Source organism: Ruditapes philippinarum, unplaced genomic scaffold (genome assembly GCF_026571515.1).
Source record: "Ruditapes philippinarum isolate M1 unplaced genomic scaffold, ASM2657151v2 ctg121_1_1_1_1, whole genome shotgun sequence".
In the NCBI taxonomy this organism is placed as follows: domain Eukaryota; kingdom Metazoa; phylum Mollusca; class Bivalvia; order Venerida; family Veneridae; genus Ruditapes; species Ruditapes philippinarum.
Genome location: NW_026861840.1, coordinates 639013 through 661498, shown reverse-complemented (window position 1 = coordinate 661498; position 22486 = coordinate 639013). Strand labels below are relative to the sequence as shown.

At 32.7% G+C, this 22486-nt stretch overlaps 2 protein-coding genes across 4 annotated transcripts in view; one reads left to right on the top strand and one right to left on the bottom strand.

Annotated features, from left to right (window-relative positions):
• The window catches only part of LOC132717037 (protein cycle-like), a 70984-nt gene extending 65287 nt beyond the window's left edge, over window positions 1-5697 (bottom strand). Inside the window, exon 1 of one of the 3 annotated variants that reach the window (XM_060700410.1) lies at window positions 5613-5697. Coding sequence is in view for 2 of the 3 variants with exons in the window: in XM_060700408.1 (XP_060556391.1) it covers window positions 395-434 (40 nt within the window). In the remaining variant the exon portion in view is untranslated. Of the gene's footprint in view, window positions 1-394; window positions 544-5612 lie in introns of those variants that run through there. The other 2 variants (XM_060700408.1, XM_060700409.1) reach the window with 2 other exon arrangements.
• Window positions 5698-7788: 2091 nt separating this feature from the next.
• On the top strand, window positions 7789-22481 carry LOC132717035 (uncharacterized). Its single transcript, XM_060700406.1, has 12 exons — window positions 7789-7988; window positions 11499-11623; window positions 12890-13025; window positions 14673-14781; window positions 16241-16462; window positions 16678-16790; window positions 17996-18119; window positions 18776-18846; window positions 19246-19445; window positions 20370-20516; window positions 21195-21344; window positions 22342-22481. Exons 1-12 carry the CDS (start codon window positions 7909-7911, stop codon window positions 22479-22481), a joined length of 1617 nt encoding a protein of 538 aa, XP_060556389.1. The 5' UTR covers window positions 7789-7908.
• The last annotated feature ends 5 nt before the right edge of the window (window positions 22482-22486 follow it).

Sequence of the window (22486 nt, the reverse complement as noted above, 5' to 3'; positions counted from 1 at the left end):
TTAGAGGGCCATTTAAGGCTGGACCATACGTTTGGCTTAAATTTACCATGTGGTTTAAGAAGAGATACGATAACAACAGATGGCAGATATTGACCAGTGACACGAGTACTCTGCGAGATCACGTGAGCTTACAACAAAAACAACTGTCAAATGCATTGACTGTTTCCAGTTTTTGAAATGCTTTTACTATTGAATTTTATAAATAAATTAATAATATCAATAAAATGTAAGTCCTGGTGAAAGCAATTATTATTTTCTTTATTTTTTTGTATTCAATTGACAATGTCAAAATAATTTTCTTGTTAAATTTAGTTCAATAACTCTGAGAAAATAATTTTTTTGTACATACAGTCAAACAATAATACCTTTTCAATGTAAAATTATTTTTTATTACCTGTGCCACTTGTGTTGAAGTAATTTGTTCCCTCAAACATTTTCTTAAATGATAGGTCAAGAGGCCTACACAGACAATTAATGTTACTCAATACTGAATAATATTCCAAACTAACAAACACAATTGCTTTTTACTGAAATTTTGCTCTTAAACTTCGATCCTCAAGACATCAGTCCCTCATGTGATTTAAGAACATGCCAACTAATAATGGACTTATGTAACTTTACTCCCATCCTTCCATCAGAACATATAAATGTTATATAATACTCTTAACTCAGCATAGTACAAAAAACAAAACAAAGAAAACATTCATTTTACAGCTTACGAGTTTCTGCTAAAAAAATGCAACACTACAATCTTGAAATTTCACTATTTCTATTTATTTATACAGAGCAAATCTTGCATAATTACATTTAACCAGGCGATTTGTTACATATATATACTATTCGGCTTACACAGTACATGTGAACTTATCCCACCTTATCGTAAAACTATAATAATATTCAGGTCAAGTTCATGACTTCATCATTGTAGTCAAACGTTTGGCAAATATAATACCAAAAGTATAGACTATAGACTACCGGCCAAACATAAATCTGTCTCTCTCAGATCAACTTAAATTGCTTAATGTAGCATAAATAATTTCTGTTTAAAGCTTTTTGTCACAAGTCTTTACATAATGTGAGCATATTAAATTAATTGTGTTATCAGATGAGATAGTCAACAAGCACTGAGTAAATAAAAGTTTGAGCCCGATCTTTAGAGAAACAAAGTTAATCAATTTAAGGAAATAAAATTAATTCTCTCATTCATAAAGTCGTCCTTACATTATTCATATAATTATACATGTACTCAGAACAGAATCTGGAACAATATAACAATAAATAGCAGCTATTGATAACAATTAAAATTTACAAGCAGGTTGGGCAATTTTCACTGTAAATTTAAAATCTTTAGTTGCCTTGCAACAGAAAACCTGCTAGATTTTTTTTCCCAGTCTGAATAGTGCTAGTTTTGACCGCTGAAAAGGAAAAAGTTTTAGGTACTATCAAGGGTTCTAAAATTCAATAAATAATGGCATTTGACATATTACCACTCACAATCTTCGAGGTCTTAAATCTTTAGGATCTTCAAGACAAAAAATATTTTTTAGAGATTGGTTTCTGTGCTCAAACAAAAAGAAAGAGGGTACCTAGTTGTAGGTATGAATTTTTATTTTTCTTCCTTACATTTTCTGGACACATTATTTGTAAAAGATCTTATTTTGAGAACATAATTATGTACATGCATAAGATCAACAAAATATTGTCCATTTCTAAGATTAATCTTCATTCTTGACAATAATATAACATATCAAAAATAGTAATTGTTTGTGCTCAGTTATTATGAAAGTAACTTTAATTCAATTTTTGGCACACTGATTGAAGATATTTTAATTTTAGTTTGCAATTCTATAGAAATATCAATTCCATAAGAAATTCGAATTTTATTAGTTTTTTTTCTTAACCGGCTTACCCTGCTTTATAAAGTGGACTTGCCTGCTTTGAATCAGGGACAGTCCATTAGGAAATTAAGGCAAATTTAATATCAAATTACAAAAATTGGGATATCAACAGTGTAGGGCCAAGTCAGACTGTACCAAAATGGCCTGCATCTACTCTAGAGAGAATGACTAATCACTTTCAGTGTCAAGCAATTTAAGTAGGGTAAAGGTACTGTGGCTTAAGTATAGCTATTGCCAATTTTGGTCGACTTTTTAACTCTCTATCACTCAGTCATTATGCAAGAACATGTAACATTGAATAAAAACTTTTGACCATAAAGTTCAGTTATCGAGTATGTAACTAATCTTTGTCACTGAAGAGTGGACAAAGGTCAAGTGATAGGTCAGTCATTTGTACATATTTGTGTTGTGTATTATTCAAACAACTCTAATATATTCAAACATGGAATATAACAGTGGCATATGCAACTATCTCCATTTAGTGATACATATATGAGTAGTTACAGTACATACTGCAATAAATTAGAAATTTAGATATACATGTATCGTCACCTTATTGCAAAAATTTAAATCTAAATTTGACAGGAGTTAACCTGTTATTGCACTACTTAGGTGATAATGTATACATTGTACATGTACTTCAATACTGTAAACAAAGTCTGGACCACTTCAAACTTCTATTTTTGCAAGCAAAGGTCACTTCAGTAACAATGTAACTGACAGATACCACACTAAATAGTATACATTCATATCTTTAATAGACAAGTCCAATATACAATGTATATTAATTTTGTATACAAAACTTCAATGCCATTTATTACCTCAACTGCCCTTTAGTTGATAATTATGATAAGTTGAAAAAGGCATTATGATATATTTAAATTATGTTGCATTTGATAAACACCTTCAATGCTTTGTACCTATTGTCTCAATGACACTGGTTGTAATGTATCTGTCAAGATACAGTTGTGGAATGGCATTGCTATTCCTAAAATTTTAATAATATAATTAAAGATTTAAGTATAATGAAAAAGTGCCAAAGAAGAAAATTTGTACAAGTGCATTTCTTTTTATTGAAGAAAAGATACCACATTGTACAGGTTACCACATTTTATAAAGGTTACCATACAGTACATGTATATGTAGGTTTACATTGTTATTATAGGTTACACCATTGTATACAGGTTACCACATTGTATACAGGTTACCACATTGTATACAGGTTACCACATTGTTTATATATGTTACCACATTGTATACAGATTACCACATTGTTTATATATATTACCACATTGTATACAGGTTACCACATTGTTTATATATGTTACCACATTGTATACAGATTACCACATTGTTTATATATATTACCACATTGTATACAGGTTACCACATTGTATACAGGTTACCACATTGTTTATATATATTACAACATTGTATACAGGTTACCACATTGTATACAGGTTACCACATTGTTTATATATGTTACCACATTGTATACAGATTACCACATTGTTTATATATATTACCACATTGTAAACAGGTTACCACATTGTTTATATATGTAACCACAATGTATACAGATTACCACATTGTTTATATATATTACCACATTGTATATAGGTTACAACATTGTTTATACATACATATTTTACAAAAACAAGACATTATAAACAGGTTACCAAATTGTATACATATATTGCCACGTTGTATACAGGTTACCACATTGTATATGTGGTATATATGTCCAATTATAACAGAATACAAAAATTAAATCTTTCAGTTTTTAAACATCAATCTTCAAAGTCAATATTGATTAAAAATTAGATCTCTATGACATTTTTAAGGTCTCTAACCAAAAATAGGGATTGTTTTTTTTTAGTCTGTAATAGATTTTGATAAGGTCTCTCACCAAAAATAGGGATGTTTTTTCAGTCTGTAATAGATTTTGATATATGTAGATTACAATATTAAACATATGTTCAATAAAAAATCTATCTGCATTATTTACTGTAACCAAGTTTGAAAGGTACTGGAATGCAAAATGTACTAGAAATATCAAACTACATGGCAAAAATGCTTTAGGTGTCAACTATGGTCAACCTAAAATAAAGGATTTTAAGCAAAAATGACAACTTGACATTGTTATATCAATCTTCCTATTTCGGAAGAAAAAATTGTCAAATTATATCATGTGCCTGTCAAATTTAACAGTTTCGCTATGATGATGATTGAGACTCACTCGTTTTCTAGTTTGTAGTGGAATAAACAGCCTCGGGCATGCTGACAAAGTAATTACTCATGCATTTCAATGAAAATGATATGCACAATGATAAATTTGTTATAAATTCTTGAAGTTGTATTTCTATTGCCATTAAAGATTAACTGATTATCACTGGAATTTGTGATACATGTACATTATTAATTCATTTACTAAAACTGGCAGTAAATACATGGAGCACTCTGCACAAAAGTCTCCTTCAATTGCACATTCCTTTAATGAGTTATAATGAAAATTAACATTTTTTTCTGTATGTTTTCTCAAAAATATTTTAAAATGAATTTGATCAACAGTTCCTGATACAGAGTATATAAACAGTAAATGTAAATGTCTGGTAAAAATATACTTACATAGTGGAGAAATGTTTCGGCGATCGGTCTATTTACCCCAAGACACCCCTTAGACTACCCCAAGACTACACCAACACTACGTCAAGACATCCAAGACCACCCAAGACACTTTACTGACATGTAAATACATCTTAATTTTACATTTTTTACCTGAGGTAAAGTAGTTCTATGCCATTTCACATTTACGTGTACATTGAATCTCTCTTCATTTATTTCCCTGTCTTTTTTAAATGTAAGATTATAAATATATAATCTTTTTTGTGCAAAATTGTTTACAACAATGAAATAATCAATCATATTCTGTTTCATAATATTGATTTTTTTATTTAATCTGCCCCTTATGTCATTGGATTAACAGATTAACATGCATAGTCTTGTTTATATTTCAGTAGATCTAAAGTTAATTTTAATCAAAATATTTTTTATATAAAAGAGCATAGATCTATCAATAAATATTTTAGTGATGACAGTTCTAAGTCCATACATAATGATATTAACAATATTTGATATACGGTATATTTGATTGTAATTAACAAGATGACACGTAAATAATCATTTGTCGTATATAATAACACTTTCCCAATTTACACAGATATATAAGTTTCTTGGGGTGTCTTGGGGTAGTCCTTGGACTAAAAATGTGTATCTTTCTGTTCCAGAGTGTGTGTTTGGGTGTCTTGGGATATCTCGTGCCGGTGTTAAATAGACCGACCCATGCTTTAGGAGCAAAATCAAACTCAAGAAAAGGGGACACCCCTTATTATGTAACAACGTTCTGTGACATTAAAAATATGAAGTCTTTAATAAATGGGCCTACTGGTCACGTCCGATAAATTAATATCAAAAAGATCTAACAAATTATATGTCGTTTAAATCAATTTAGAGGTTGTCATCAAAAGAGCTAAATCAATGTTTACATTTTGACCCAGTGGTTCACGTGTTTGTCCCAGTTACCTAAATTTTGACAGGTAAAACTGACAGAAGTTTATCCACAGTTTTACAGTATTCAAATGGTGAATCTTACCCAAAATACAAAAAGTACACGATTTCATACTTGTCAATTAACAAATTGCATGCAAATATTACCTTAATAGCGACAATTACTTGATTTTTTCCTATTTTTCCGTTTCTTAACACCACGATCTCACGAGTGGCCTTGACCATAATATTACACGCATTCTGATTGGTTGATTCTACAGTACATGTTAAAAGATTTAGGTTACTTCCCTTGAACAAGAGATGTTCCACTGAATTTATTCGCCCACTAACGAAGCACAGTTCTCTATGCACGTGAAAATTAATGTCATTAAAAAAGTATAATACCCGTATGTTTGAGGGAAAGTTAAATTTAAAAAGATATACATTGATCTACTTAGAACACGTTTTCTGTGCACAAATTATTATATAACAGAGACATAGACAGCTCCTACAGTAGATATATAGATCTACTCCACTAAAACATCACTCATGCCTATCAAAAAGTGAACAATTAGGCAATTTGTAACAAATTAAACTTAATGGATGTACATTTGATCCTTTAATATTACATACCGTTTGAAAGGTTAATCTTTTATCTATTGCTGCAAGTTATTAAAATATTGGTAACTTTCCATGCCTTTCACTTAGAAAAACATAGCAGAACATACCCACTGAGCCAGTTTTTTCGTCATATGAATATTTTTGTAATAAAAATAAATTTCTCTTTAAAATTGATGTATCATTTGTTTAAATGGCCACTGTAAATATTTTTACCTGCAGCCATAGACAAAAGCACAAACTTTCAGAAAATGTATTATTTTACTGATTTTTTGATAGCTCGTTAATGAATAAGTTATCTATGTCTCTGATTTTAATTAGTTGTTTAATGCATACAAAAATATGTAACAACAAAGAACAATTGTTAAAAAATATAGACAGACTATGAAAACTGTATTCAAATTTTTAGGAACATTTTCTTGGCTTGTGGACAGATTTTCACGCCACTCGTGAAATATACCTTTTGCTGCTCACTAGGTGAAATATATTCCGATCTTACAACTGAACGAAACAAATATCCTGTATTTATTGTTAAATATATAAAATCATTTCGCTTGTAAACGGATATTTACTACAAAAGTTCCCTACAGTTGAAAAATACATGTATAGAGGATATTGAATGAGTGTAAGTTCAATACTGAATTTATTGCACGAGTTGAATAAAATAATATTATGCTCGCCAGAAAGGCTCGCATAATATTATTTTATTCAACTCGTGCAATATATTCAGTAATGACCTTACACGAATTTAATATTTTATTTATAACATACCCAAATAAAGACCGTTTAAAGTGATATAAGAGTCATTTTTCATGGACGCGCCTACAGTATAGTATACAGTAACGCTAACATTTAGCGCGTCTTCACATAGAGGATATTTGTTTGTTTTGCATGTAAGATTGAAATATAATTTCACTGAGTGAACACCAGATGCAATATTTTCACGAGTGGCGTAGCAACGAGTGAAAATATAATAGCTGGTGTTCACGAATGAAATATATTTCAATCTTATATGTAAAACAAATAAATTTTCTTTTTATTTTATGCTTTTTAAGTGATTTAAGCTATTTTTTACTGATTTTGCAGCGTAACGTCGCGCATTCTCCTTTGTGACGTAAATTGTATGTATCAACTTTTCTACAGATATTTCGCAGCTATCGTAAATAAAATGGCTCGTTTTTGTTGTATATTCTTTATTGTTAATGTATGAAAAAAATCATAAACTTTGTACTTTGCACTCCAGATGAGCTAAATGTTGACCCTGATTTGACCGTTAATCCTATTGACAAAATTTGTGGCGAATTGATTGTAAATAACTTGTGTTAAAGACCTTGCTCTATCTTCAAACGCGGTTATTTCTTTTTATATTTCAACGATATATTGTAATGTTAAAATTTCAAACTTAATCGGTTACTGCGATAAATGTCTTACAATATGGCATCGAATCGAGAGAATATATCGTTGGCGCGATAGCAGAGATCTTAAGTTTGCCTGTGCAAGTTTCAAACCCGAGATATAGAAATTATATTGCAATAATCAGTAAATGTTCAATTCTGATATGTTTAATCTAGGTCGGTCATGTTTATAAGTATATATGCAGCTTTTTAATCAAAGTTTGCTGAATTTTAACGTGATATTGCGCTTCATGATATAAGTGAATAGAAATCAGCGGTTTATTACCTCCCTTGTGACGTTGAGAAGACGTTAAACGTCACAGAACCAAGACGCTGATTCCATAGTAACGTCACATTTGTTTGGAGGATTAGAGTGATGTTGATCATGATATCGTCGTTTTACTCTTAAATTAAAGAATAGTCCGACGATAAAGTAAGAAGATTAAGATACCATGGCAACGAAAACCGTAGGGGATAGTTTTCCATACAAGTTGCTAGACCAAGCCTTTAAGAAACATGAGGCGTCTGACAAGTAAGTCATAAGCAATATCGCGTTTCCCACTTTTATCTAATTCTCACAATTTTTTTTTTATAATTATATAATTCTTATGGAAACGCCGAACATGGCGATGAACTTTGTGAAATATTTGTGCTATCTTGAATCTTTGAAATCTTGTTAAAATGATCTTCCGACAATATAAGGGCGTCTGTGTCTTTAGTAAAAAATATGATAAACAAGATCAACAAGGAAAGGCGGCGTTCAATGAACGTAACAACCATATGACTCAGCAACAAGAACGAATGGCCAGGAGCCCAGGCGGACCCAAAACAAAAACAGGACAGGGCAATCAATGGTTAATCAAAGAAATAAAAACTAGAGGCAATGGGGAAGATACTTACCGTAGACGAGAAAACAACAAGGGACACAAGCAAAAGTGTCACCAAAACAGTATGAAACAGCATAGACATACATCTGAGGAACACAGTGGGGCGCCGCCTTGGAACGGTCAGCAGCATAATAATGACTGCTGGAGAGTTTAAACCGGTTAATGGTGCACCAAACCTAGCTCTTAGCCCCACCATGTTCCTTTAAACGAGACGGTGTAAATAAAATGAATCCCCGCCAAGTGAAATTCTAACAGTTGTCATGGTAACAAAAGGTTAAATAAGTAAAACACTAAAATGATCATGTAGAAACATATAAAAGTAAACCCAATGACCATAACAAAATTACTCAATGTCCTAAAGGAAGACAGAGCAACAAGAAAATCACCTACAAGGGCCCGACGAAGCAAGGCAGAAGACGAAATGCGTTTCTTCTTAAACAATTAAGAAAAGATTTTCAATTATTTGATATGAATTTTCATTTTTGAATCTGTAATTAAAAGGATGAAGCATTAACAAATTAATATATGTATTTATACATACATCTAGTTTTCTTATGGGAAACGGTCGATACTTCACTAACTATATAACGCATGTGATATGTAGTTTTTTTGGTAAATGACTAAAAATAAAGAAATATAATTTATATGACTCCAGTAATTTGAACCCGTTTTGTCGCCTCTTACGAAACGGTTATGGAAAGCCTTGACTGTCTTATAATTATAAACCTAAAAGTTGCTATGGCCAAATAGCAATATATTGAGTCAACCTTTTCTGATACAATGTGCACTCATGAATATATTATGTGGAGCCATCCTGATCTATAGTCAACCGAACAATATATGATGTCAATGTATCTCTTTATATGATGTCAATATATCATTATACTATGTGCATTTTTGAATATATTATGTGGAACCAGCCTTATTTAAGGTCGAAATAACTATACATCATGTCAAATTGTCCTAATATGATGTCAGTGTGACATTATAACATGTGAAGTTATCAATATATTATGTGGAACCAATGTGAAACTGTGAATTCTTACAATAGTTTACGCGGAGCTCCACATTCATACTCTTTCTGAAGGGATCCCTATACGGTGTGACAGAGCCCACCTACTGATTATAATTACCTACAATTTCTATTATAGATTAGGACAGAAATTTCACGTGGTTTTGGGGTGTTGTAAACATTCAACTAAGCGGGAACACGGGTTCTTTTCATTCTGCACAAAACCATTCATATTTTACGAAAATTTCCAAAATAATTCCTGACCGAATAACAATAATGCAGATCACCAATCTTGGTTTTCTCTGGCTACAAAAGTAGACCAGCAGGTTAAAGTAGTAGCTGTTTAAAGGGAAATACATGTACATGTCAAACGATCAGATCATTTTTGAACCGCGACTCATCATATTAAAGTTGTGCGAGTAAAAATTTATATCTGTATGAATTAACATGCTATGTTAGATATTTATTTAGCACAGGACATGAGAGTTGAATTATTCCGGTATATGTGAACTTTTCTACACAATATACTTGTACATTTCTCCATTAATCGTGTCATACAGTATATGTAGGCAATCCGAATTCGTAAGGAAATCCAAAATAACATTTTTTTTCTTTATAGTAACGAAGTGATAAATTCCTAATATTTTCTTGGAAAGAAGAATCAAGTTATATAAATTTTAGAAATTGAGTACTTTCGTGTAAGATAATTATATCTATATTGAGCGATTTAGAATTACTTGAATGACAAGTTGTTCACATAACCTTTGTTTTTAATGAAGCCTTTATTTTTTTAATGACCTTATCTGTATTGTCTGTATAATGTTATAAAATAATCAATTTTGTTTCGTAATGTTTGCCTTTCTTTCTGCAACCAGAATTTAATGTCACGATTTTAAAAATTAACAACAACTCCTACACCAACAACTACAAAATAAATAAATAAATAAAAAATAAATAAAAAAATAATATAAATAAATAAATAAAATAAGATAAGATAAGATATAAACATATATTAAATAAGATAAGATAAATACCTCTGTTTATCCAATTCTTAAGCAACGGATTCTTTTCGGATGGAATGATGTATAAAACTGTGGTGCACTTCCGGTTTGCAAAACGCGGGTACAGGACCGCAGAACAAAGCATTTGTCGCGATATACAGCTGCTTCATATTGAAATGACATCTTTTGAAAGATGTTTGAGATGTAACAAAATTGCTGGTAATTACGACCATTATCTAGAGATTTGGCGCATCTCCCCAGACATGATTTCTAATTTGAGGTGATAAAAATTTGAAAAGGATGATGGTAGACTAAGAAATAAAGCAATAGAAAGTGTGTTTATGAATGTACTGATTTGTCACTGTATGGACAGTATAATTATAATCATAAACGGACCTTTTCATTTATAACACCGTTCAATTTATTACTAAGATTAACAAATTTTGTTCTAGTTAGGCTATCTGTCTGAACTTTATTAAACTTCATTCGTTACCGCCCTCCCATTTATTTAATAATTACTAGACTTAAAATATTTAATTTCATCTGTTTGTTCTTCCGATCATTCATTCATTAATTCATGTCATTTCATTCATGTCATTTCATGTCATTTCATTCACTCATTCATTCATTCATTTATTTATTCATTCATTCATTTATTCTTTCATTAATATCGTTTCATTTCATTTCGTTTCATTTCGTTTCATTTCGTTTCATTCATTCATTCATTCATTCATTCATTCATTCATTCATTCATTCATTCATTCATTCATTCATTCATTCATTCATTTCGTTTCATTCATTCATTCATTCATTCCAATCAAATTAATGAACATAACTGATATATTGATGGAAGTAAACTGATGTCGCCATTCAGCAATCCCGCAAAAGAAACTCAACTTAGATTTAGTGACAACTCTTTTAAGAAATTTGTATGGTCATTAAAACTTTCTTTCAAATAACAATTATTCAATCTTAAGATTTTGTGTGAATTAGACACAGGAATTCAGGTAAAAGTTAAATGGCGGTATGGTGCATGAATCAAAATGGCCGCCATATAACGCGATCGAAATATACTTTCGGTCCCTTCACCTCATAAAACTTCAGTGGAGTCCCTTTAATATTGGGTTAACTTTTTTTTTCAGGTTTCGAATATTCCTCACCATGAAGATTGCTGAGCGTGCAGAAATTGAGATGCAATATATCAAGCAATTACAGAATTGGGTGAATGATCTCAACATACAGACGGACAGAATGTGTCACCCAACTGGTAAGTTTTTTATGACATAATTGTTCTATGTAATGTCACTCGAGGACACAAGAATGACATGGGATTGCTCCACATTGATATGTCAGCCATAGAGACGTGGGGCGTGGAGCTCCAAACACCTTAAAATCCAAATATATTGTAAATTTGTCCATCCCAGCATATACATGTACATATCATATTTATCATAAATAAAAATATGAAAATTGATGTCCGGGTATACCCTTTCAGCTATTTATTTCTAAAAATACTTACGTACTTCTACTAAAAGTCTAAAACTAACATCGCTTTCATATCTGACACTAGTACGTGTTTTATATTTGGAAACATAGAATGGGAATTTAAGGGGAAATAAACATATAACGTGCCAAATGATGTCATATAGCATCGTGATGGTGATAGAACTAGGTAAAGCTGTCAAGTTTTGTCGAACCTTTCGTCTTACACGTTATCTTCAGGATGGTGATCGCGTGACATTTGTTTACGGCACCACACCTGCTATACGATATTTTCTCGTCATGTCTTTCATTATTTGACTAATAAACATCATGAACACAGTCATATCATGTTCCAGGTATCATTTGCCGATTCCAATGGTATATCACTTTCCATTTTGGCTCTTTTACTGCAGAAATTCTTCAATATAGTACCTATAGAAGGAATCATAGTAAAACTATATATGTTCTAGCAAGTTGGGTGTACACCTTACTTTATGTCATTTGATCACTATAATCAATTTTATCATTTGATATTTCTGAGGCCATTAAGGGCACACAAGAGTTTGTGAAGAAAGTATCAAATAAGAACGCAAATATGGTAAATTATTGTACTAATCTAACTTGATACAGAAAAGGCGAATAAGGAAGAGTACTGGATTACTACTCAATTTTGATTTGGAATTCATCAATAGTCTATCGCTTGTTATGATTTTTGTCACTTGCGAAGATAATTTATAAGTAATTAATTGCTAGTTATCCGGGAAAGCAAGGTAGGTTGACCAGCCGCCGAAGTATGACCATAATGTGTCAGAATCGGCGTAAAACCCAATCAACCAAATATTAATCTACACCCAAAAAGATATCAGATGAACATGACTATTTGTTGTCATTTGAAGCACATAGGTTAAACATTATTTAATAAAACAAATAAGCATACTGATCCAAATGTATATTTTTTTTATTTTTAACAATTTTTCTATAGCGACATGCCATAAATCATAATACCACGGATTTATATTATAAATCTGTGATAATACCTTTACAATTTCAGACCAATATTTAAAGAGCGAGCTCATGTCAAAGATTCTTGGGAGCATGCGCAGTGAGGCAGCGGAAGTCGTGGAATCCCGGCAACGTGTCTACAACCTCCTTATGTCAGAGCATGGACCTTATTCTAAATTACAAATGTAAGAAATACCTCAATGGTTTCTAATAGTATAATCAACTATGATTGTTATATCATATTTATGTACAACAATTAGCCATTAGCGCCCAAATCAAGTTAAGCACTGTGCTCATGCTTGCCTTATTCATTATCTGATGTGTCTGCAGTAAAGCGAACGAATAGATGTTTTTGCCTCGATTTTCAACACATAGTTATCTAGATTTGTCAATTTTCTACACATGTAGGTTGTCAATAAATTGGTGTTTGGAGGAATATTGATAATGTGAACCACCGCGCTTTTAGACGTTTTCGTTTAGTCTCTAGATGGTCACTTAAATGAACATGTTTGTTAAGAGAACATTAGATGATGGTCTTGTCCTTCAACCCTAAGTTACCCTTCTGTACTTGACTTTGCTCTGCTTCGAATTTATAGCATTCAATTAGTGTAAAAATAATGCAGAGAGCAGTACGGTGACTGGTTTAACTGTAAGTTACGTGTACATGTTTCACCTGCTGGACTGGTTTTCTTCTGGTGACAAAATCTCGTTGTTATTTTTCGCTTGTGTAAAATCTACAATCTTTTTAGAAATTAAACCAGAGGTCTTCATTTGAACGTATTTATTTTTACAACTGTCCAAAGAAGTGACTTCTAAATTACATTTCTGTGTAAAAAGCCAGATCATTTTGATGACTATTTGAGAAATTCTTAGTGATTCACACTTAGAATTCTGATGGTAAATATTGCATTTTTCTTACCTAAGTGAATCTTGTTCATGCACGAGACGTGGGAGGTTTCAACTAATAAATTCGTCTTTATTCTATATATTTTCTTCAAAATGAGTACAATACATGTATAAGCTTAACTTATTACGGTATAAATAAAATGTCACCTAAAGTAATAGTATAATGATGCTAGTTTGCACGCGACATCTCGTGACGTTACGTAAAGTTAAATCGTAAGGACTAAGTAACGCACCCAATCTAAAATATAGCAAACGAAATAGTATTTTAAACTTTCAAGTGGCGTTCTTTATGATACATTACTATTCACGTTGTTTTTGGTCCGTAAAAAGTCGCGAAAAAGGCTTTAAAAAGCTCCTACCACCTTAGCAGTATTGACCATTAACTGCCAATTTTATGTCGTGTTTGTCGGATTTTCGCCCTCCACATTGCCAGTGCTAAAAATAACCTGTGATATGCCACATTGATTTGGTAATTTTGTCTTTTGTCAAAATCGACGGAACGACAAACGGAACTTGGTGTCGTTCTTATGTTAAATCTTAATATGTCGTGTTTGCGATCTTGAATCATGGTTCCGTCGTGTCCGTGTATTGTCTTTCTGGCTGGATGCCAAAAACACGACAACTGTAAAAGTTTATGTGTTGATGCAGTGATAAGTGAACAGCATTAAAATAACTTAATATTTTGGTACGTAACGAAGATGGCTGATCTGGTAACACCGTTTAACTGGAATCAAAAACCCGTGCACAATTCTTTAAAATATGAACTAGTTCTTAAGATATATAACTACTGGTACTTTTTTCGGCACTTTTCGTCAAATTTATGAATCGCCGAGACCTTAAAAAGTTAAAATAGTTTTAGAAGAAGTTTTACTACAGCTCTCTTATTTTCAACGAATGTTTTTTTTTTTTTTTTTTAATATTTACAGCTTAAATGAAGGAGATGAGGAGCAAAACATGAAGATGTTGGAGAAAGATTTTCACAAACGATACGACAAAAGAAACCACATCGCCATGGCATACAGAAACTGCACTGAGGTAGGTTGTTATAAATCACGTGACGTTCTTGTTCATGACTGACTACGTGACGAATTTCTGTAATGCATATATGTTACGTGACGTATTTATATAACCCGCTATATAAACATTATCTTGTTACTTGTGTAATGCGTCACCTGTTGTTGTTTTTTATGTTGCATAAAACATTGTAATAGACTTCGTAAAATGTTGTTTTTAAGACATGACTCTTAGTTTAGTCTTTACGCAAACGGCACTTACCTATATATAAGTCAAGTTTGTTTTTGAAATCTCGTTTCCTATGTGAGTGGGCACGACAATATCAAATTTAATTAAGACATTTTTTATTCGTTCTAAGCCCCGAACTCTCACACAGGGCGTATAATTAATAGATCATTATATTTCCTCGTATGTCATTCCATGCTTCATGCGTGATAAATCATTTGGCGCAATATTTCGCAAACGACAGTCATATTGCTGGTGAATTCGAGGCCCGATTTTTATTAGAAATTCTTTTATACCATTATGCGGCTTCTGTAGATGATAGATTCTTTCTATTTTAGTTTAAAATCCTCTTAAAATAGAAGAAGTTAAGGGTGTATTTTAAATTTGTCGGAGGTATTTTCTAAAAATGATATGTACTCGTAGTTTAGCTGTCACGTGATGACCTAGAAATCCTTTACGCAACTGCCATTGAAACCATAATTATTGTCACGCCATGCTACAGAAAACCATATGTGATAACTATATTGGATATCACTAGGTTTCGTATAATGTCGCGCAAGGTTATAAATCTATATACAACACGTGTCAAGAAAGAAAACAAGAGCTGTCACTGGGACAAAACGCTCGACTTTGAATAATGGTTTGATTTTTAAAGGTTTGAAGAACAATTTTGTTACAGTTACGATTTTGTCAAAAGTATACAATTAAGTCCTTGGAGACATTTGCAAAGTTTTAAGTGTCAGAATCTTAGTGGCTGTGAAGATAAGAATCGCTTGAAGAACTCAAATTGCCAACACTGTTACTGTGTAATGAACTGGAGATAGATATGTGGAAACAAACAAACAACAACAACAACAACAACATAATAAATGTCACATGACCTCGGCTGTCTCCAGCTGATATCCATACGCAGTTCCGATAATATTATAATCCCGGCCACCCATTCCTGATGGACAACGAGTTTTTACCTTGTGTCTTTCTCCGTTGTGTCAGGCCAATTATTGGTGGTTTAGTTTCGGAACCAAAATAGTTGTACATGCAATTACATGATATGTCCATCGCGCAGTGCGGGTTCTGTACCGAAGGGCGGGCTTTCACCAGGGGTTTAATTTTCAAAATGTAAAAAACAAATATTACTACGAGCTATAGTTGGCTCGCGTGACATTTTGAGCTTCACTTTCTGACTTTATTTTTTATAAAATTGGGACTGTGATTAAATTTTAAGTCGTATAATGATAAGAATGCATTTTTCTAGGCACGAGAACACTCAAAAAACAGGATCGGAACGTTAGAAACGCAGCTGGCGGAGAGAAGTCGTATAACGTCATCAAAACGTCCGACGTCAAGAACTGGACCTCGAAAAATAGACGAAATGCGAGACAAGTTGTCAAGGTTACGGCGTCAGAATGACATGGAAACGGAAAAGATTGCATTATTTGAAGAAGAACTTCTGGATGAAGAGTCGTCTGCTAAACAAGTAAGTTTGACTGTTGATAGCTGTTCAATTAAACACTTTACGATGTTGATGCTGTTTCCAATACTTTCAGAGTTTTGACTTTTTTTTAATTAAAAAAAAGGGTTTGCATTGCTGCTGAAAATTGTTGATTTGTATTTATATTTTATGAAATAGCTTATCGAAAATAGCAAATCTAATGTGTTTATTTCATAAATACTTGGTTCATTTCATTGCAGTTTTTAAAATCTACAGAAAAGCAACTCCAGGAATTAGAGACACAGCGTATGAGATTGATCATGGAAGAAATTAAACGCTATTTTGAATGCCTGCAAAATAACTCTATGCAAAGGTATATATCTCTTTTGTTTAAATAATTTTATATCACCTAGATCTACTTTGTCAGCGTTTAACTCACGTGAGAGTAAAAATTAAGTGACTTTCCGTTTTCTTTCGAGAGTTATAGTGTCCAACAGAATAAATTCTTTATCTTTACGCATTTAAATTTCAAACCCATGTATGGTGGCTGATTTCTGCCATTTCGTGTCTTTCTGTCTTCGCCCAAGGCGAATATATAGCTTAATACCGTTGAAGGCATAAAGAGTTGACGTTTTGTCTTGGAAACCACATGCATTCATTTTAAAAAAAATGTTCAAATGTCATATGATAATATTTGCATATCAAATTTTAGAACAGTTTTCCTTGGTCAGGCTCGATTCAAGAGCCACTAGGCCTGAGATCACTGATTTTACCCCTGGACTACTGTATACCAAAAACCTTTGTGCTTATTGGTTTGTCAATACTTAACTTCCCTAAGCGATTTTTGATGCAAATATTGATAATGGTTTGGATACCTTTTTTTTTTATTAATTGTCATATTAATTAATGATACTTCCGTGACGGAAACGGGCGTAAACGCATATCGTTTCCTTTTTAATTAAAGCCGAGTCATAGCAACGTCCTATCCGCAATTCAATGTCAAACAAAGATAAAGTATCTTAGCAATCTGATTAAAATCATCTCCCAAATAAAGCACACTTCGAGCGATTTGAAATAGTCGTGTCTACTTTATAAGAGGTCGCTTTGTACAGGTTTGTCTATGTGTCTATAGTTACTCCCCCTGAATTTCTATATTGAACATTCGCTACGCTAAATGCATCCACTTTTCGGATCATAATTACATTTTCCATAACAAGGTTGAGAGTAATTTCAGGAAAGATTATTTCATAATTTCGTTCGTATATTTGACTGCACTTACTATTTTTGTCTCCAAATTTCTATCTCGTAAAGAGCTATAGGGCTATTTGTAACCCTTTTTACACTTTGTTAGTATTTTTACGACAGCAAGTGCCGTATATAGGCTCAAATAACTTTATTTCTGAACTTGAAACAGTTTTAGAATTCTGAACACTTTTTCATGATTGCCATAAAATTTGGCATGATTCTGGAGGCGATATATATACGCGAGTTGCTTAATTTACCAAAGCAAAATTGTCGTCTGGCCAATGCCAGTGAATGTAACGTAATATACAAGCTGATGTTTTTATTTATTTAAAGGTCGCCCAGGGTGACTATAAAAGGCCAACAGATCAGAAGTTTAGAAGAAGCTGAAAAACTTGTAAAGGTGCATTGGCTTGATGTTCATACTAACGCCAAGAAAGACGACATACCAAATTACCAGGTTGGTGCAGTTTGACCATTTCCATTTCCTTTTAGAGAAAAAAGCAAGATAAAAACACCAATATTCATTTTCTTTCGCGTGTTAAGGAAGTACAATACCTGTATCATAGCCAGGTAATGGTGGTGGTTTTTGGAAGTTTTTACTGCGGATCACGGCAGTAAGCCACATTGAATATACCAGAACACAGTTCAGCCACTGCATCGTTCCTGGGAATGCTGTCAAGCAGTTTACCAGTACTAGTTGCCTTCACTTTCGCAATGAACTGATAGTCAGATAAACTCTATGGACCTTACATCATAGTGCTCCACTTTTTGTAAGAAAAGTTATACACAATGTAAAGCAAGAAATCCGATCCAGTTAAGTAGAAGAAATTGTAATGGCAATACTCGTTTCCTTAAAAGTTGTCAATTGATAAAATTCTCATTCGGAACACTTAGCCGATTACCAATAATCCTTATAAATACACTTGGAATGTTTTTGTTTGCTGGAACATAATTAAAGTGCGCATGTGCATATATACTTGTTTTAGTTATCAATCGACGAAATAGGAGAAGTATTTTTCGTTGATGTTGTTCAATTTTTTGAGAACTTAATTGAATTACTTTGATCAAATTAACAGAGAATAAATTAACCTTTCTGTCTTTCTTACTTTACAGGACATGTTTTCGACTCCTTCTGCAAGATCGAAGAAGAATGAAAATGTCGATAATTCGAACGAGCAAAGCAGGTAAACTTTCACAAACCCTTTCATTAATAATTAATCAGTTTGTACGTTTGTAACTCACTTTTGAATAAAGCAAAAAGAAAAAAAAAGAAAAAAAAGAAGATTTTAAAAAGAAAAAGACTCAGTTGTAGAAAACCGCGAAAAGCCCGTATATTCGCATGTCCGGGCGGCAAATACCGTAAAAAATGGATAATACCGTGTACAAATATTTTATTTTTTTCAGCAGTTTTACATAACTCTTTTTTTTTTACTAATTCCAGCATTGAAGTGGGCACCCGACCTAGATGCCTTTAACAAAACAAAAATCATCTGGATAAATATAGGTACTGACGTAAGATACCATTATTTTTAACATATTCAGTTGTTTATAATGAAATGTTCTTTCGATCATTTCTGTTTCAGAAATAACAGAGAATACAGACCTGGGAGCCAGCAAGGATTGACGTTAACCGAGAGTGTATCAACTTATTTCTATTATAAATCCAGTTCCGGTTCGTCTGTTGAAGCAGACGGTAACGGTGATTCGGTAGTAGCAGAAGTGAACCGAATGCAACATAGAATGGCAGGTCCAGCTTTATTGCCATCACAGAGGCGTTCCGAAGGTATTCATACATTAAGGTTATCTATATAAAACCTAGGAGCGGATCCACGAACCAGTGGTTACGCGCCGGACCAGAAATCTAGGACTCGCAAGTTTTATCCTCCGTTATTTACTTACAATTCTAATGTTAGCCTTAAAAATAGAGGCCGCATCAGACATATATTGGTCCTCTTTACAAGGCATTATAATAAACCAGGGTCGACCGCACACCCTAAAGATAACAACTAACTCTCTTCAGAGTATTGCGTCGCAATATGAACAACTGCACGCGACACTTAATAATCCTCAAATAACCCGATCAAATATAGTTATTTATAAAACATAATTTTAATTAATAGACCATTCACACCGTTAACGGTAAGGTAAGTTTGTTTGGGCGCTGGAATTGCTTTAAAAGTTCAACATAGTCTTAAAAAGTTCAACATAGTCTGTACCAGTGTCCAGTCATTTCTCTGCTAGTTAATCTACACGCTGATTTCATATTCTCTCCATTATTTTATTTTCAATTCAAAATATATGCAAGTTGACCATTACATTAGCTTATGATAGCTTTACATGTATTGTTTTAACGTCTGCTACCGACATGCACATACAGAGTACATTTTCTAGAAAACTCGGTGTTTTTTTTTTCAATGAAAGCTTTAGAATATTTAAACAGCTGTCCAAATTGTACAATATCGTTTGCCTCAAGACGACAGTTTAAGGGAGGCAACTACTGATATAACACGCACACTTCAAACACAGAGTTGTGCTTTCAAAATTTGAATCGCATTTAAGTTGCACGCATTTTCAAACATATTTACGTGTTAGAACTCCAATATCTTTAAGCTATAGACATATTCACATTAAGAAGTCATTTTGTGAAGTGTAGCCTATAAGGTTATATGAATATGCAAAATTTATGATAAGAATCGTTCATTTTCAGAATCTATTGAAACGCTAAACTTACCACCGGAAGTGCGCTGTCCAGCCGACATAACAGTATTAGAGCCAAACAAACAATATACCACTAGAATGAAGGTAGAAAAATTACGACAGAACAACGAGTGTCGCCAAGCGGCTCATTTAACAGGTGATATACATGTTGTTCTTATTTTCTGGCACCATCATTTGAATTGGCGTTCCAAATACATAATTATACAGTAGAGGCATTTGTGTTTACCAAACATGTCAATGTTTTTGTGTGTCATTATATATTGTTTAGAAGGCTACATTTAAAATCAAGATATGTTATTTGTTTTTATTTGTTTGGGTCGTCAGACCAAACGAATAATGGTAGCGAAATTTCAGACCCTGATGCTGTTAATTGCAAATGCCGAAAGTAGTCCGCTTTTTTGAAGAAGTTACTTCCCTTTATATGTACACTAACGCCGAAAGATTCAGGGGAGATCACTGCGTAAAAATTGTCAAATGACAGGCGCATTAATTTTCAAGCAAAATAGTTCCCGAATGGTCGAAGATATAATATTGTTTTATTCTTTATAGATATACATGATTTTTATAGTAAGCTCCATGATTATTTACATCTGTGTTAAACAACATGTTTAGCGTCGAAATAATAAAAGTTACAAACCCTAATTTAGAATAATATGGTTTTCTTCAGGCTGTTAATATTTGGTTTAAACAAATTGGTTTATAATCTCACAACCTTAACCTTTCTGACATTCAGTTTTAATTTTGCCTATATGTCTATATGAAAACTCCGAAAAACGTCTTTAACAAACACGCGTTATTACATTTTCTTCTTCAGAGTATAGCACTGTAGACAAATTTGTTCCTGAAGACTCGGAAAGTGACGAGGAAATACAAGAGTGTGTCGGCAAACTCCGGAATGTCCGTGTTATCGCCGTGGAAGAACATTCTCCAAGTCCCAGCAGCCTTGAAATAGCATTCAAAAAGGGTAAGATAAGGAAAAAACTTGTGTAAATGTACCTCTGAATGAAAATATCTTTTATAGAGGATATTCAATGAGTGTAAGTTCCATACTTAATTTATTGAACGAGTTGAATAAAATTATATTATGCGAGCCTCTGGCGAGCATGATATAATTTTATTCAACGAGTTCAATAAATTCAGTAATGAACTTACACGAATTTAATATTCTATTTATCACATACCAAAAATCAAGACTGTTTAAAGTGAAAAAGCGTCAATTTTCATTGACGCGCCTATAGTAAAACGCTTTCAATTAGCGCGTCTTTACACTATGTTTGTATAAGGCAAATAACGTCACGTCAAAATACATGCACGGCAGTGCAATACCATTTTTACGGAGTCGCAAAATCGGCACGGGTGTTTGATAAACATGTCAACTCGTTCAATAAATTCAGTATTGAACTTATACTCATTCATTATCCTCTATATACATAGAAATAAAGTAATTTAATTTTATTACTTTTATTCTTTATTCCTGCAAATGAATGAATTTTCTGTTTATGGACATGAATGTATGGTATTGTGGTGGAAATCACAACCTTTAAGGAACTACATTCTGAAAATCAGTGATGCATCTGTATGACCCGGACCGACAAAAAAATCTTGCCATTAGGGAGGCTCTTTAAATATATATACAAGGTACAATGTATACGGAAAGTGAAACACAATGAGCGAGATATCCACTTTTGCCTTTGCATTATGTCCTTAACTCTTCTGATTTTTGAATTTTTTCTTCTAGCATTTGGTTATATCGCTACTTGCAGTCGGTAACCTTTCTACTTACTTTAAGCAACTTGTATTTGCATTATTATCAAGTTTTCTACTTCTGTTTGGTGGATTGAGCGATGGAGGATACTGGATTCCGTAGTTTTTTTGTGCTAATCTAATATATACTATATTATCATTAAGAATGTACACATCTAGGTTTTGTTTATGACTTAATAATGTTTGTTTATTTTTAGGCCAAATAATTAAGCAGAAGTTTGGAGCTAATGAAGATGGTTTATGTTACGGATGGACAAGAGAAAATCTGGTCGGAAAGAAACATTATGGATATTATCATCAAGATAAAGTCAGACTCTTAAAGAAAAACGGAATCTAGATCAA